General features: G+C 35.5%; 1 protein-coding gene across 1 annotated transcript; it reads right to left on the minus strand.

Moving 5' to 3' along the window:
• Positions 1–923: 923 nt before the first annotated feature.
• LOC129684131 (protein phosphatase 1 regulatory subunit 12A-like) lies at positions 924–13,573 on the minus strand (the record flags this gene model as incomplete). The annotated part of the gene is made up of 6 exons (XM_055617204.1): positions 924–1,048; positions 2,655–2,812; positions 2,961–3,049; positions 3,592–3,666; positions 10,087–10,231; positions 13,414–13,573. Coding segments are annotated over 6 exons (752 nt in total), but the record flags the coding sequence as incomplete, so codon positions are not given.
• Positions 13,574–15,228: the final 1,655 nt, after the last annotated feature.

Genomic DNA, 15,228 nt, shown 5'->3' on the forward strand with positions numbered 1-15,228 from the left:
TGAGGTTTAATGGTGACCACAATAAATTGTTATATGTTCTGGAGAAAAAAAATGTATACATATTCAGCAAGGCCTAATAAGTCAGGGCTGCTTAGGAGAAGCCTTTATGAAGAGACTGGAAGGTAAAGAAAAGCAGAGCAGAAAAGCTTTTCATCACTGTGTTTAAGAAAGAGCAGCACAGCACTGGAAAACACAGCTTGGGTGAAGACTGGAGTGGGAAGTAGAAGAAACAAAGCCAACATTTTGGGATCATTCTTCATCCCTGATCATGATATGTCTCTCAACCAATTTATACAAGACTAAGTTTATTTATCTTTGTTCTGTTTGGTAGGAAGAACAATAACCTGCCCAAAGTGGAAATAACTAACCAGGTAGAGAAACCTGCCCAAAGTGGAAATAACTAACCAGGTAGAGACCTGGCTTTCTAATATATTTTTACTGGCAGATGACACTGACATGCCAGATACCTTGTATGAGCTGGGAAAAATCTAGATAACTGTTTTTTTCCCCTGACCTGTGCACCTCCACTGACTTTTCATGCTGTACTTTCTGAGGTAAGAAATTACCAGTATAAACTTGTAGTTAAAAAAGATAAAGAATACAAAACTTAACTTCCTCAAAATAAAAGCTTAATGGAAAGAAAAACTACCATGACTACCAATTTTATTATAAAAGCTTTTGATTTCTTCCTATACTTTAATTAGTAACTAATTTTTATTAAATATTCAGTATAATATCAACATTAACAATTGTAAAAGACAAAAAAGGCATTATACCATGATTCAGAGGAAATTACAAATTAAGAGCAGAAAAATATGGTATGTTTTCAAACAACTCTAAACACTGAGAACCATTTTAATCAGTTAGTGGAAATGGTACTTAAACAGAATAAATACATGTTTAATAATAGAATTTTGGCTTACCTTTTTATTAGGTGACGTAGGGGTTCCCTGACTGGAGGACAGAGTAGGTGTTGTAACAGCTGCAGGAGCTGCTTGAGTGCTGGATGTATGAGCATTAGTTACAGAAGCCAAGGGTTTTGTCTTATCTATTAAAAAGGGGAAAAAAATTAAGACCTGAGATTGTCCAGGAATTTGGCTGCTGTGGCTCTCCTTATTTCTATCACTATTTGCAAAAAGATTTTTTTTTTTTAATTAAATGTTTGTGTGAGTACACGTTCACATTTGTAGAGGTCCAAAGACAACATTATGCAATCTGAGGCCTATGAACTCCAGCTAGTCTAGCTGGCTAGTTTGCCTCAGGAATTTTCTGCCTCCACCTCCTGAAAGCTGGCATTCTAAGCAGCTACCACGCCTGCCTGGTTTTTCTATGGGTTCTGGGTTCTAAAACTCTAGCACTCCCACTTTTATCTGTTGAGTTATTTCTCAAGTCCAACAGCTGAGTTTTAAGGGGGGTTTCTCCAACAACAACAACAACAAACTTCAAAACCCTTTTGAGAAAAGGCACAAATAGAACCTAACTTCTATGACTCTTAAAACTAGAGGGAGAAATCTTAAGTAACATTTAAAATTTGAATGCTCAACAATATAAGTAAAAAACCTACAATAGCCATGAATTTTCTAAGTACTAGGTAAGTATTACTGAAGACCATTATTCTTGAAATCTAAAAAAATACTTTTGACAACAATTAACTTATAGTCATGTCAATATGACTAAGTGTTCCAGAGACTATAATTTTCTTGCTTTTAAGAAATCTAAAGTTAAATACACACAATTTTATCTTTCTAGAAATAATCTACTTAATAGGGTGTCCTTCAAAATCAAACCAAACCAAAACCTACTGTCCCCGTATTTCAAGTACTGTTGTAGGCATTGAAGATAATAAAGCAATGAAAGTGTCAAATATCATAACTGCACGGAACTTACATTCTAGGAGAAAAAATGAACTCATGAGCAACCATTCAGCTTAAATAAACATTATCAATATATGACTACTGTATCACAGTATAGTTGTTACATACTACTTGAGTATACTATAAGAGTGGACATGAACTAAAAGATTATTGAAAAACCTTCAATTGCCTTTTGGGAAAGAAGAAAAGGAAAGTCACGATACATGCATATAATATCTTAATTTTACTAAAGGAAGAATGGAAGGTATGACTGATCTTAAGAGTTATTATGTCTCAAGTTTTAGTAGGTATAGAATATGAATGTTTATTATATTGTATTTTGCTGAATCTTCAAATTTCTCAAAATAAACAAATTACTCCAGAGCCCCACAGGAAAGTAACTTGTCTCAGCTACCCTCTCCTCTCCTTGACCTTTTATTTCTTATGGAGAATTTGGGAAGGTAATAGAGCCAGCCTTCTAGGTTCCTGAATCATAGAACTTAGTAGATGTGTTCTTGAACTGTTGGAAATCCACCCAAACTCTAGCTGTCCCATCCTACAGTGGTTCTAGGACATTCTGAGAAGCTTCTGCACCTTCTTCAAGACTAAACACATGTTGTAAGAAGCAGAGGTGAGCCACAGCCTCTTGACCAGTAGACAACAATAAACTCACAGGTTATCAATATAGACTCAACAGGTATTAAGCAGTAAATCTGAACAAAGCTTAAAACTGAGGCCTAGCCTTACCTCACTTCAAACTCAAGAACAGTACAGTATAGTTAACATATTCTCTAATCTTACCAGTCTCTGCTTCAGACTCCGAGTCATCCTCCTCGTCTTCCTCACTGGAGCAACTTGACTCATCCTTCTTCCCTTCTTCCTCCTCATCAGCCTTTTCTTGTTCTAGAGATTCGATGCGAGATGCATTTTTCTCTGTCTCAATAATTAATGTTTCTTTGCTGTGAAAAGAAAACAAACTTCAACTCATTGTAAACATGAAAGGTTCAAACATTATTATCGTCCCTCAGATCCACAACAGTAGTTCTGGTACCCATTGTGTTAACCCACTCATGACAGTAATAAAACCTGCTTTCTTCACTGACTTACTTTTTAAAAGTCTTCTGCGGTTGATTATTTTCCATGTTTGCTGTTGACTCAATTAGTGGAGACTTCTTATCCCGTTTTTCACTGTGGAGCTTATTAACAATTATGCAAAGAAAAAGGGCAACATTAATTAGAAAAGTATAGAATTAAAAAAATTAAAACAAAAAACACTTTGCAATTTTAACAACAACAACAAAATACAATAATCCTTTCTAAAAAAAAAAAAAAACTAAATCTTTCAACTTCAGCTCACAAAGAATCAGGCCCACTGTCTACTCATGATGACTGTTGATAGTAATTTACTTAGAATCTGTTTCCTAGTTATCTTGCTTGTTTGGGGCCTACTCTTACAAACCCAGTTTACTGTCACACCTTTTAGGCATATTGCCTTAGGAAATTAGAAAAACATGTTATAAGTTTTGTAAAAGGCAAGATGAAAATAGGCAACCAACATAACGGGCAACCTACCACCACTCCCCCTATATTCAAGCCCGCTGTCATTTTGTTTGATTACTAAGAGTAACTTTAAGAAAGTATGAGACATCACCATAAAACCAAAACTGCTTCAAATTCAAAGATATGGAATTTTAATAAAATTAAAATCAATAAATCAATTTTCAACACTCAAACATACCAGATTTTGTTTTTTTTGCAATTCTTCTAGATATCCTAAAATGTCTTCATCTGCTACATCAAAGGCTGTTTGGCCCTAGACAGGACATGAAAAGTATAACAGTAAAAAGTCAATACACCATAAAATGCATGAACGATACAAGGAAATTAAGATAATTGTGTGTGCATGCACACATTTGTGTTCATGTAGGTATACATGCACATGTGTGAGCATGCATGTTGTGGAGGTTAGAGTTCAATCTCACCTGTGTGCCCAACCCCGGCCTTACACATAGGTAGGACTCTCACAGGCCAGTATTCAACTTGTTTCTGCTCCCCAGCCCTGGGAACAAAGGCCCAGACTACTACCCCCAGCTTTTTCTCTGAGTTCCGGGAACTGAGCTCAGGTCATAAGACTTGCAAGGCAAGCATTTCATGGACTAAGCTTTCTCTCCTGGAATCACGTTCTATGAGTCAGAAATGACAGAACACACAGAACTCTAAGAATACAAGAAATTCACGTGAGGAACAGTGGCACAGGATACCTTCTGTGTATTTCAGTACAGAGTGAATTAGTGTTGTTTTGAGCATATGTACAGCTGTAACTCTACCACCACAATTTCAGAAAACTTTCACCACCCTTAAAACACCAAGCATGGGGCTACAGAGATGGCCCAGAGGTTAAGAGCGCTGGCTGCCTTTTCAATGGTCCTGAGTTCAATTTCCAACAACTACATAGTGGCTCACAACCATCTATAATGAGATCTGGTGCCTTCTTCTGGCATGCAGGTGTACATGCAGACAGAACATTGTATAAATAATAAATAAATAAATCTTAAATTGAAAAAAAATTAAAAAAAAAAAAAGACTAAGACTATCCTTTAGTCTCTCCATTCCACTGTCCCATTTCTCCTAACCCAAGGCAACCTCTAACCTATCTTATAGCTATATATTTGCTCATGAAACATGTCAAACTATACAATACTTCTTTGGATATGCTCTGTGGTAGGCTTCTTTCACTTCATATACTGCAAGCTTAATCTATGTGATGACATGTATGGCTACTTCACTCGCCTTTACTAAACAACCCCATACACAGTGTGCACATTTTGCTAATCTTAATCAACTGGACAGCTGCTTTGGTTGGCTACCTATTATAAGTACTACTATAAATTAAGAGCAAGGCTGTTCCTACAGAGGACCCACGTTTAGTTCCTTGCATTCACACTGGGTATCTGCCTAGAACTCCAGTTCTGGGAGATCTGGTACGGGTGGCCTCCATTTACATGCACCCGCACTCAAGTGTACAAACTCACAGACACATGCACATACAAACAATTAAAATAATAAAAGTGAGTCTTTAAAGCACTGTCATAAACAGGGTATTATTTAGGGTATTATTATATAGGCAATTTCCACGGTAAAAGTGAAAGCAGTCATGTGGTAACTCTAGGTTCTAAAACCTAAGTGAAAGTGTGTGTGCACGTACATGTGCACGTGTGTGCACACACACCAGCCTCAAAGATTGCTTAGTTTTAAAAATTAGCTCAAAGAAACATTTTTATTCCCTGTGGGAAATAATGCAGTTACCCAAACCAAGGGATAAGGCTTTAACATCTCTCCTACCTCATTTCAACCTTATGCGTTAAAAGCCAAGAATTTAATTGAGTGAAAAAACAAAACTTGTTATAAAATAAGTGGCTCAGAATTTTAAGGTAGTTAATTCAAGTCTTGGTATCCTGTACTCTTTGTTCAATTAGCTCTAAAAATTCAGAAACTATTTTAATATAATTTGTATTTAAAATCATGTTATCACAGATTTAAGATCATGTTCTTATGTTCAAATAACTCAATGATTCCTTAAAAATTTACCAACCCTCATGAATAAAATCCTATCATGATTTTTTTGAATTGCAATTACATCTCTGCAGCAGTTACAAAAAAGGAGTTCTTTTAATAACCCAGGAATCTCTCTTTTTAATAGTTAGAAACTGGGTCACCTTACTAACCGTTCTTTTCCTTTTCTCCCTTGATTAACAACTCTATTTTGCAAAGAGCAACTGATAGAGAATGAAAACTAAAGTACAATGTGGGCTATAAACAGAGAAACACTTCTAGCTTAAACAGCATACACCCACCCACCCACTACTAAAATGTATCAGTTACATAACCATGACTTTTATGCACTCTGTAAGACACTAAGATGCTTAATGAGAGTCTGAATATTATGAGACTTGCAACTATCATCATGGAACTTTGGCTTTACTAGCGGAATACAAGCACAGGAAAGTAGCTTAGTCAGGTAAAGCAACTGCAAGAAAACTAAGAAAGACACAGTGATGAGACACTGGAAAGTAAGAACTCATGTCAAATCAAAAGAACAAAAGTTGCTTGAAATCATGGTATCGAGGAGATGCTGAGACTCATAGCCAAACTTTGGCCAGAGTGCAGGAAACCTTATGGAAGAAGAGGAAGATAGACATACCTGGAAGGGACAGGAGCTCTGCAAGGAGACCAACAGAACCAAAAAACCTGGGCCCAGAAGGACCTGCAGAGACTGATATTCCAACCAAGGATCATGCATGGAGAGGACCTACAGGCCCTGCTCAGAGGAAGCCCAAAGGCTGTTCAGTTTCCAAATGATTCCCTAGTAAAGGGATCAGGGGCTGTCTTTGACATGAACTTGTGGCCAGCTCTTTGATCACCTCTCCCTGGGGGTTGGGGTGGAGGGTGCAGCCTTGCCAAGGCACAGAGGAAGATGATATAGCCAGCCCTGATGAGGCCTGATAAGCTGGGGTCAGATAGAGGGGGAGGAGCTCCCCTATCAGTGGACTAGGGGAGGCACATAGAGGGAGTAGCATGGGTGGGACTGGAAGAAGATGAGGGGGGCTGGCTACAGCTGGGATACAGAGTGAATAAATTATAATAAATAAATTAACTAAAAAAAAAAAATCCGTCCAATATACCTACTAATTAGCAAAGCCACTGATCTATCAAGGCCATAGCTTGAATCTAACTTTACAGTCTCTTCATTATTTTCTTTCTTACTTGTTTGAAATGAATTTGCTTTTGCAGACTTGGCTCCTTTTAGTCTCTAGAACTACCAGCGATGTAGCTCGGATAAAAATTATTATCATTGTCATTGTTCAGACAGGAAAGTCTGAGTGTATAACTACCTAGAGAATGTGGGGATATGATCCAGGTCTGTACTGGTGTAACATATGATTTGACTTCACAGAAAATAAGAATGAGGTCAGGAAGTGTTATGACTAAAAACAAATGCCTGTGCTCATTACTAGCAGAAACAACTCAAACTTGCATGATATCAAGCTAATAACTTATGTTCTATCCATTGTTCATTAACAGAAATTCCAATAGGAAAAGTATTATCCTTGATATTAAAGAGAAAATATGTACAGTCTGGTAAAACAACTATTTTAATAAAACAACAAAGCAAATAAAAGGCTTTTAGATTTCAAATCAATATTAAGAGCTCAAATGATAACACATATTTTACAAGTTTTCAGACAAGTTAAAAAGTTGAGTAAATAGAATTTTTTCTATTTACTTTTAGAACATCACTTTCATGTAGAAAGACTTTATAGGTTTTACAGAATTTGTACATTCTCTATATTCTTTCCTCTAAATAAATAAATGTGTATGGTGTGAACATGTGTATGTACATTGGCATGTGTGTAGGCCCTAAACTATGTTTTCTACTGTTGGTTAATTCATGTAAATACTCTGTACTTTAGGAGCATTTACTTGATGTTTTAAAAGGTTTAACAAAAGTTTTCTTTCTTTTTTTTTTAAATAAGTACTAATGAAAGGGACTTGAGATGGCTCTGACGTTAAGAGCTCTGACTGCTCTCATGGGAAACAAGCTCCATTCCTAGAGCCTACATGGTGCCTCACAACCATCGAGAGCTCTAGTTTCTAAGTTTCTTCTGGCTTCCTTGGGCACTGTACATACACGTGTACAGACATACATGCAGCAACACCCATATAAAAAAAAATAATAATAATTCTTAAAAAACAATTAGTGAGCCAGGTGTGGTGATGCATACCTTTAGTCCCAGCACTCATGAGGCAGAGGCAGGTAGATTGCTGTTAGTTCAAGGCCAGCCTGGTATACAAAGCAAGACCAGGACAGCCAGGACCAAACACAGAGAAACTCTGTCTTGAAAAACCAAAACCAACCAACCAAACAAAACCAACAACTAGCGAAAAAATGAAATAACATAATAAATTCATATAGTACGCAGACACAATGACACAAGTGTTTTGCTCTAAATAAACATAAAATATTCCAAGTTTGGGCAGGGGTTCACATCCATAGTCCTGACAATAGAAAGTCTATGGTAGAAGAATCCGAAGTTTGAGGTCAGCCTCAATGAATTGAGGATAGTCTTAAGCTATTATAGAAAGCATTTTCTCAAAAAGAAAAGGATCTGGGATTGGTGCCACATGTCTTTAATCCCTAGATTTGAGAGGCAGAGGGAGGCAGACCTCCATGAACTCAAGGCCAGCCTGGTCTATATAGTGTGTTCCAGGACAGCAAGGGCTTCTCAGAGACTGTTTTAATAAACCAAGGTGGAGGAGTGGGCAGCAAACAGATGTAGCATGATACACTATTTTTAAGTGTAACCAGTAAAAACAAAGAAGACTGGTTAGAGAGATGGCTCAGCAGTTAAAAGTACTTGTTGCCTTTGCGGCGGATCTGGGTTCTGTTCTCAGCATCCGTATAGTGGTTCACACCGTCTGTAATTTCAGTTTCAAAGAATCTGAAAGCCTTTTCTGATCTGTGCAGGCACCAGGCATGTGTGTGGGAGCACAAACATACATGCAGGCAAAACACTTATACACATAAAATAAAAATCCAAAGAGAAAAATATAAGCAAAATAAAACAAACAAACAAAACCCAGAGAATTCAAATAAAAAGATTATGTAATTATTAAAATTTTAAATAAAGAAACTTTAAAAACTATGACTAAATAATTCTTATGCCTATTAAGATATTTTTAAGTCTTTTTAAAAGAAAATTTAAAATGAAAGAAATATTTGTATAAATAAAGGGAAATTGTAGAGAAACAAAAAGCAGAAAAAAAAAAAAACCTCAAAGCAAAGTTGTAAATAATTATTCAAGTTCTCCATGCATATTCCTAAATCTGCAAACACACTTTTAGGGGTTGTTGAAGAGATAGTATTAGATAAAATATACGAAAAAACAGGCAGGATACTAAAATATGGGACAAACTTATCTCAATATCATTTAGGGAGCCATTAACATAATAGAATAAAGGAATAAGATCAAAATTTATGAAGACAAAAAAGCTGCTGTAATAGTAATAAGAAAACGCAATGTCAGGAAATAAAATGATTTTATTTTTACTGTCTTTCAGTGCATAACTATAAATTATACCAAAGGAGAAGGTAATCCCAGGACAAACGCAAAAGTAAATAACTTCTGTCGTATCAATTATGTATTACCTGTGTCTCAGGAGACTACCAATCCAGTCAGGAAAACACAGCATGTTCACACTCAGAAGTTACGCCACTGCTTTGGAAAACTATTTCAATTAATTAAAAACCCTTACTCTAATCTTCTTCGGAAGTCGCTAATACTAAATAAACCCACATACTGAGGAAGGGGCCTGTAAGGATACTGGAAAGAAGGTGAAATGCAGACCAGGGTTCAGAAGAAAACAGACAGAACACATACTTTCAGCTTTCAAGTGTAAGTATCTGAAACCTGTTTCTTAACATGGAGTAGGACACTAGAAAGCTCACTGGTAAAATGACTATTTGAAAGGAATACGTGATCTACGAAACTCGATCACTTGAATCTGCATGATTTTGTAAAAATATGATGTACACAGCTCATTTCTCATCCCTCATTTCTTTTATCCAATTATGGCTCATTAAGTAATTGAAGTTTCTTGTAAATGCTGTAACTCAGTAATCTTGTTTCACTATTCACTGTCACTTAACTACTGTGAATGGGGATAATAAGACTGTCATCAGCCAGGTGGGGTTGTGAAAGCCTGTAATATGAGTACTTGGGAGGTGAAAGGAAGAGTATCAAACAGAGCAATATAAACCTCAGCTACATACAGAAGTCAGGGTCTCAAAACAAACAAACAAACAAACAAACAAACAAACAAACAAACAGGGTCACAAAACCAACCAACCAACCAACCAAGCCCAAGCTCTAAAGACTATCCAGCAAAGAGAACCAGAAAAGCAAACATTTATAGAAACACAATTTCTTACCTTATGTGCACTCACAAACACAGTAGCTATGCAAGTACTCAAACGCTTTGTACACATAGGAAAAAATGACTACTCAAAGAGTCCTAAATGTATTTTGCAGAACAGGCCCATAACACCTCATTTAAAAGCTGAAACAACTTAAACATTAATGAATGAATAATGGGAAGTAGATAAAGATCACATAATCCTTTACCATGTTGAGGTTAGGGCTGTTTCTAGTGTTAATATGTTTAAGAGGCCTACCACTTTGTTGACCATCTCCATGTCACACAGATTGTCCACTAAGATTCGACATGCTTCTTCTTTGCCCCAGTGAGCTGCAGCATGAAGAGGTGTCCAGCCATCATAATCTTTAATATTAACATCATAGCCTGCCTGTATTAAAAGTCTAAAGAAATTACAGTGAATTAGTCATTAAAACCTAGAAATTAATAAGCATGATCAATAGCCTTCTACCATGCAATTTAACCACAATTTGAAATTTAATTCTTGCCAGACTTCCAATTCCTCCTCTTAAAGAATTAACTAGGGCAAGCAGAAAGTAATCTACAGAAGATACTCTTGAGTCATTGCCACAATAATGAGGTTTTAATTAATTCCTAATGACCCTAACTCTTACAGTTTGATATGATACCGATTAATTTTTGTTAGTATGACTTGCAAGTAAAAATTTTCACTGAAAAGCCAAGTTTTAAAAGTAAGATTAAACACAATGGATCTATCTGTATGTAAAGCTTATTTATGGTAGGAGCTATCTTTAGGTGTCCAGATGATATATCATCTCAGGCCAAATGTGGCCTAAAAATATACCAGAATCCAAGAAGATTATTTTGTAATGCTTAGTTGCTTTGTGCTTGAGAAAATGGTTTATGGAGGCTTTGTGAAACTTTATGATCTGCCACAAAATATTTCAAAAGAAAACCATAATCTGACTGTTAGAAACAAACAAAGCAAAATGCGTATTTCAAGGGTACTGAGTCTTGTATTTTGCAGCAATAGAAAGCAGATATTCCAATCACTAACAAGCTAGAAAATAGGAATAAATTTTAATTCAATACAAAGAGTTACATAAATTAGCATGCCCTTGTAACTGCATATTGACACCAACCTTTTTTATTCAGAAATTATTAAGTTCACATAATGAATCTACAAATTGCACATAGCACAGAACAGCCGCACACGCAGGCAAACAATGCTTTACATCAGAAATCTAGTATACTTTTACCTGACTTTCCATGATGGTGAGCTTGAGAAGGGCTTCTTCTTACCTACAGAAGGTGGTAGTGACAGCTAATATATAATCACCTCTATCTGATATTGTTAAAAGGTGATGGTTGTATATGAATGTTCATGTCTGTAATCCCTGCACTTAGGTGGCTGAGGCAGAATGACTGCTGCTAAGGCAGCAGTCTTACAGAGTAAGACTGTGTAAAACAAGCCAAAACATAAGAAGTAAAAACCAGCCTATTTATTAATATCTAGCAACAGCAGCTATTTACAAAGCTAGGTCAGTAACACAGGCATCCTAGAAACTTGCTTTAATAAAAAAACATTCTCCAGTTCAACTGTAGTACTACTGAATTGGCACCTTAGGGCTCTGTCTATCCAAATATATTTTGTTGGTTTTGAGACTGTCTTGCTATATATGTCAAGATAATGGTGAACCATTCCTAAGTGGTGAGAATGCAGGCACGTAACACCGTACCAGTTATCTACATCCATCCATCCCAAATTTCATAAACAGGATATTTGTAAAAAATAATCTTTATTACAATGATCCAAATGGTTCTAATAATATTGTCTGGCACTTGTCTGCAAACTAATATTTAAAAGCAATAATTACAAAAACAGGGTAATGTAATCCCAGAGCTTTCTAGTTAAGGCAGATCTCCATTATTATATTTAAGATCAGAATTTGTATTCATAGAGGAAAAATAACACTAGAATATTAGATAATAATAAAACCACACTGTCATTAAAAAAATATGAACTTTAATGTTAATCTCTCAAGCAACATAAAATTATTAAGTAATTGGGAGTGTGAGTAGAGAGAAAACTTAAGTAGGAATGAATATACAACTTCTTCAAGAAACATATTTATCTAAATGTGCCAGGTCCCATGAGGACACTTGAAACAAAACAAAACAAAACAAAATAAAAGTTAAGGAAAAAAAAGGAACAAAGAAAAAGAAGAGCACCTATACTCAAGGACCTTTGATGACAGAGGGCAAAATGGGAAGAGCAGCCAGCCCCACAGACAGGCTCTATGAAGCTGCAATGCCATAGAGGAGGGAAAGGCGTCTAAATCAAACTGAAAGAAGCTATGTAATTTGATGGGAAAAGAAAGCAGCAGACTGCATTTGAAACAGGTTTCTTCTCTTCAACACTCATTTTACTTATTTATTTATATAAGTACCAAACCCAAACACACACACACACACACACACACAGAATATAAAAGGTAGACATTTTCCCATGCTGAGCATCAATAATTTTACTTTACTAAGTTAACAATACTATAGATTTTGACAACTCCATGAGAAGACATTTCGTTACAAATCTAACTTTTAATTTTTAACTGATACTATTCTTCACTTGACTTCTGACATTTCTTAATAACCCTAGCATTCTTTCTATAATGTAAAAAAAAATTCTTACTAACTTTAATTGCTACAGAGTCTTCAGGGAAACTATGTACCATGATTTGTTAAGTCATTCTATACTTATAAATTATGTTGTCAGCACATACCTTTCTTCTTGTGTGTGTGAGACTATCTAAAAAATTTCTAGAGGTGGAACTGCTGAGGTAAAGAATAATTGTTATTTGGTTAGTATCTCACTAAATAAATATCACTTACTAATGGAGTTGGAAAAATATAGACAAGATTTAGATTAGAAAGAAAACGGGTAGGAACAAGAAAACTAAACCACTTTATTATCCGAAGATAGGACTACATTACTGAAGGTGAGATTAAAATGGATAGGAAATATGGGGAAGGCTCCTCTACTATTTTTATTGAGGAAGTCAGGTCCACATAGGCACGTGCACATGACGGACAGACAGACAGACACACATACACACACACACACACACACACACACACAAACTCTGCTGAAAGAAAATTAGCTCATCAGCATACAGTCTTATATAGTCACAGATGTTTATGGATTAAACTTTAATATTATAGTATTAGCAACTTGAATTCTAGTGCTTCCATAATAAAAAGAAAACTATTTACACATTATCTTTAGTCTTATCATGTAGTGAATAAGGGAACTGCTGAAGACTAACAATTATGTCTGACAGTTAACATAAAATAGCTGGTTGACACTTAAATCTATTTTATGAGAAAACTGTAACGGAAACAAACAAACTGAGAGAATAGAAATATTCAAAATTTAGAAAGAACTTTAGAAACCAAAGCAACTCTACTCAAGATCAACTTTGCTTTCCTCCTGAGAACAGATGTTTATATAGTCTGCTTCAAAATATTATTTGCACATATTTTAAGAAAAGGAGTAAGGAAATAAAGAAAAATAAAATAAAGAAACTGTACAAATAATACATACTTTAAAACTTCTGTGTAGCCTTTGGCAGCTGCCACATGGAGCGCTGTCCCGCCAGATTTTGCATGACGAACATCACTGATGTGACCGCTATTTAACCACTGCCTTGCATCTCTAAGCATTATCCTCTCTTCTTCTTTTCGAGCTGCTTCTATATCAACACCTTTTGGGTAAACAGGCATATAAACAACATTATTTTCATTTTCCTTACTAAGAACTTTCTTCCCATTTCTACATTGAAATAAGTTTATAAAAAAGTTAATATTTAAATGAAAACTAACAAAATTTTTGAAAAATAGTTTTGAAAAATGGCTGCTGATTATTTAATAAAGAAATGTAAAATACAATAGACATTAAGTATACCTTCTCAGTCAATTATTTAGCTCTTGCACCACAATATTATTTTGGTTATATTTTGTTCTTTGAGACAGGGTCTCACTGTGTAGCCTTTACTAGTCTGTAACGAGCTTTGTAAACGAGGCTGGCCTTGAACTCAGAGATTCTCCTGTCTCTCTTAAGTGCTGGGATTAAAAGCATGAGCTACCACATACAGTATGGTTATCTCTTTATCTTTTCTGATTACTTTTAAGCACTTACCGAGTGAGCAAGGTACAGCATGCTTTGGTCAAAAGAAAAGGGGTCTGAACAATTAGATATGAATAATTCTCAAATATATGTGTATTATATATTAGGATCTGAATGCATCAGATCCTACAGCATAGCATATTCTTTATTCGATTAGCACTAAGTTACAGAGAAATTCTTTCATTTAAAAGCATTATAAGCACCATGCTTAGCTGAGGTGATAAAAGCAGGAAAAATATAAATCTGAATAGGAGTTTCTCATTCCAATCCTCAAAGAGCTCTATATCTTTTTTTTTTTTTAAGATTTCTTTATTATTTATACAGTATTCTGCCTGTATGTGTGCCTGCAGGGCAGAAGAGGGCACGGTATTTCATTACAGATGTTTATGAGCCACCATGTGGGTGCTGGGAATTGAACTCAGGACCTTTGGAAGGACTGCCAGTGCTCTTAACCTCTGAGTCATCTCTCCAGCCCAAAGAACTCTATATGTTGAGGGAAAAATTAAATTAGTAAAAATAATGGTAAAATTCCTAAATAATCTTATGTTGTTTTATGGCTTCAAATAATGGTTATTTAATAACGACACACATAACATAACAATGTATTTATAAGCTATTGTACTATAGAGGACTGAGCTTATCAAAACTAGAGATATTTCCTCATTTTTTTTTTAATTCCACCATCTGGCTGAATATAGGAAATAAGCTTAGTGGTAAGAAAATAGTGAATAAATGAATGAAAAAAATAAACCTTTTATCTCCTTGGCTAAGACCATTCTCACAATCCATATCAATATACCCATTCCATACATCCACCTACCCACCCATCCTCTTATCCAACCAGATATGTACTGAGTGCCTATTATGAGTCAGGTACTTTATGAGAAGTGAATGAAGCTGCTTTTATAAGGCAGAAAACATTAGGTCTGTGAAGAAAAATAAAATGGGGCAAAAATGAGATTAAATGAGGGGCTATTCCACAGGATGGTAAATAATAGTCTTAAATAAAATTAAAGCAAGAAATAAATCAGGCAATGCCAAACCAGTGTTTGGAAAAGAGGAAACGAAGTACTCATAAGCTCCGGAGCGGGAATCTACATAGAATGCTCCCTACAGAATGCTGCAAGGCTTTCTACAGAGAGAACCATGAACTCTATGATCCAATGTATATTGATTTAAAAGGGTCACTTAAGCTGAACCGTGAAGACATGAAATCTCTCTGTCAGCTGTTAC

The sequence above is a fragment of the Psammomys obesus genome, unplaced genomic scaffold (genome assembly GCF_907164565.1).
Source record: "Psammomys obesus unplaced genomic scaffold, mPsaObe1.curated_primary_1811, whole genome shotgun sequence".
NCBI lineage: Eukaryota > Metazoa > Chordata > Mammalia > Rodentia > Muridae > Psammomys > Psammomys obesus.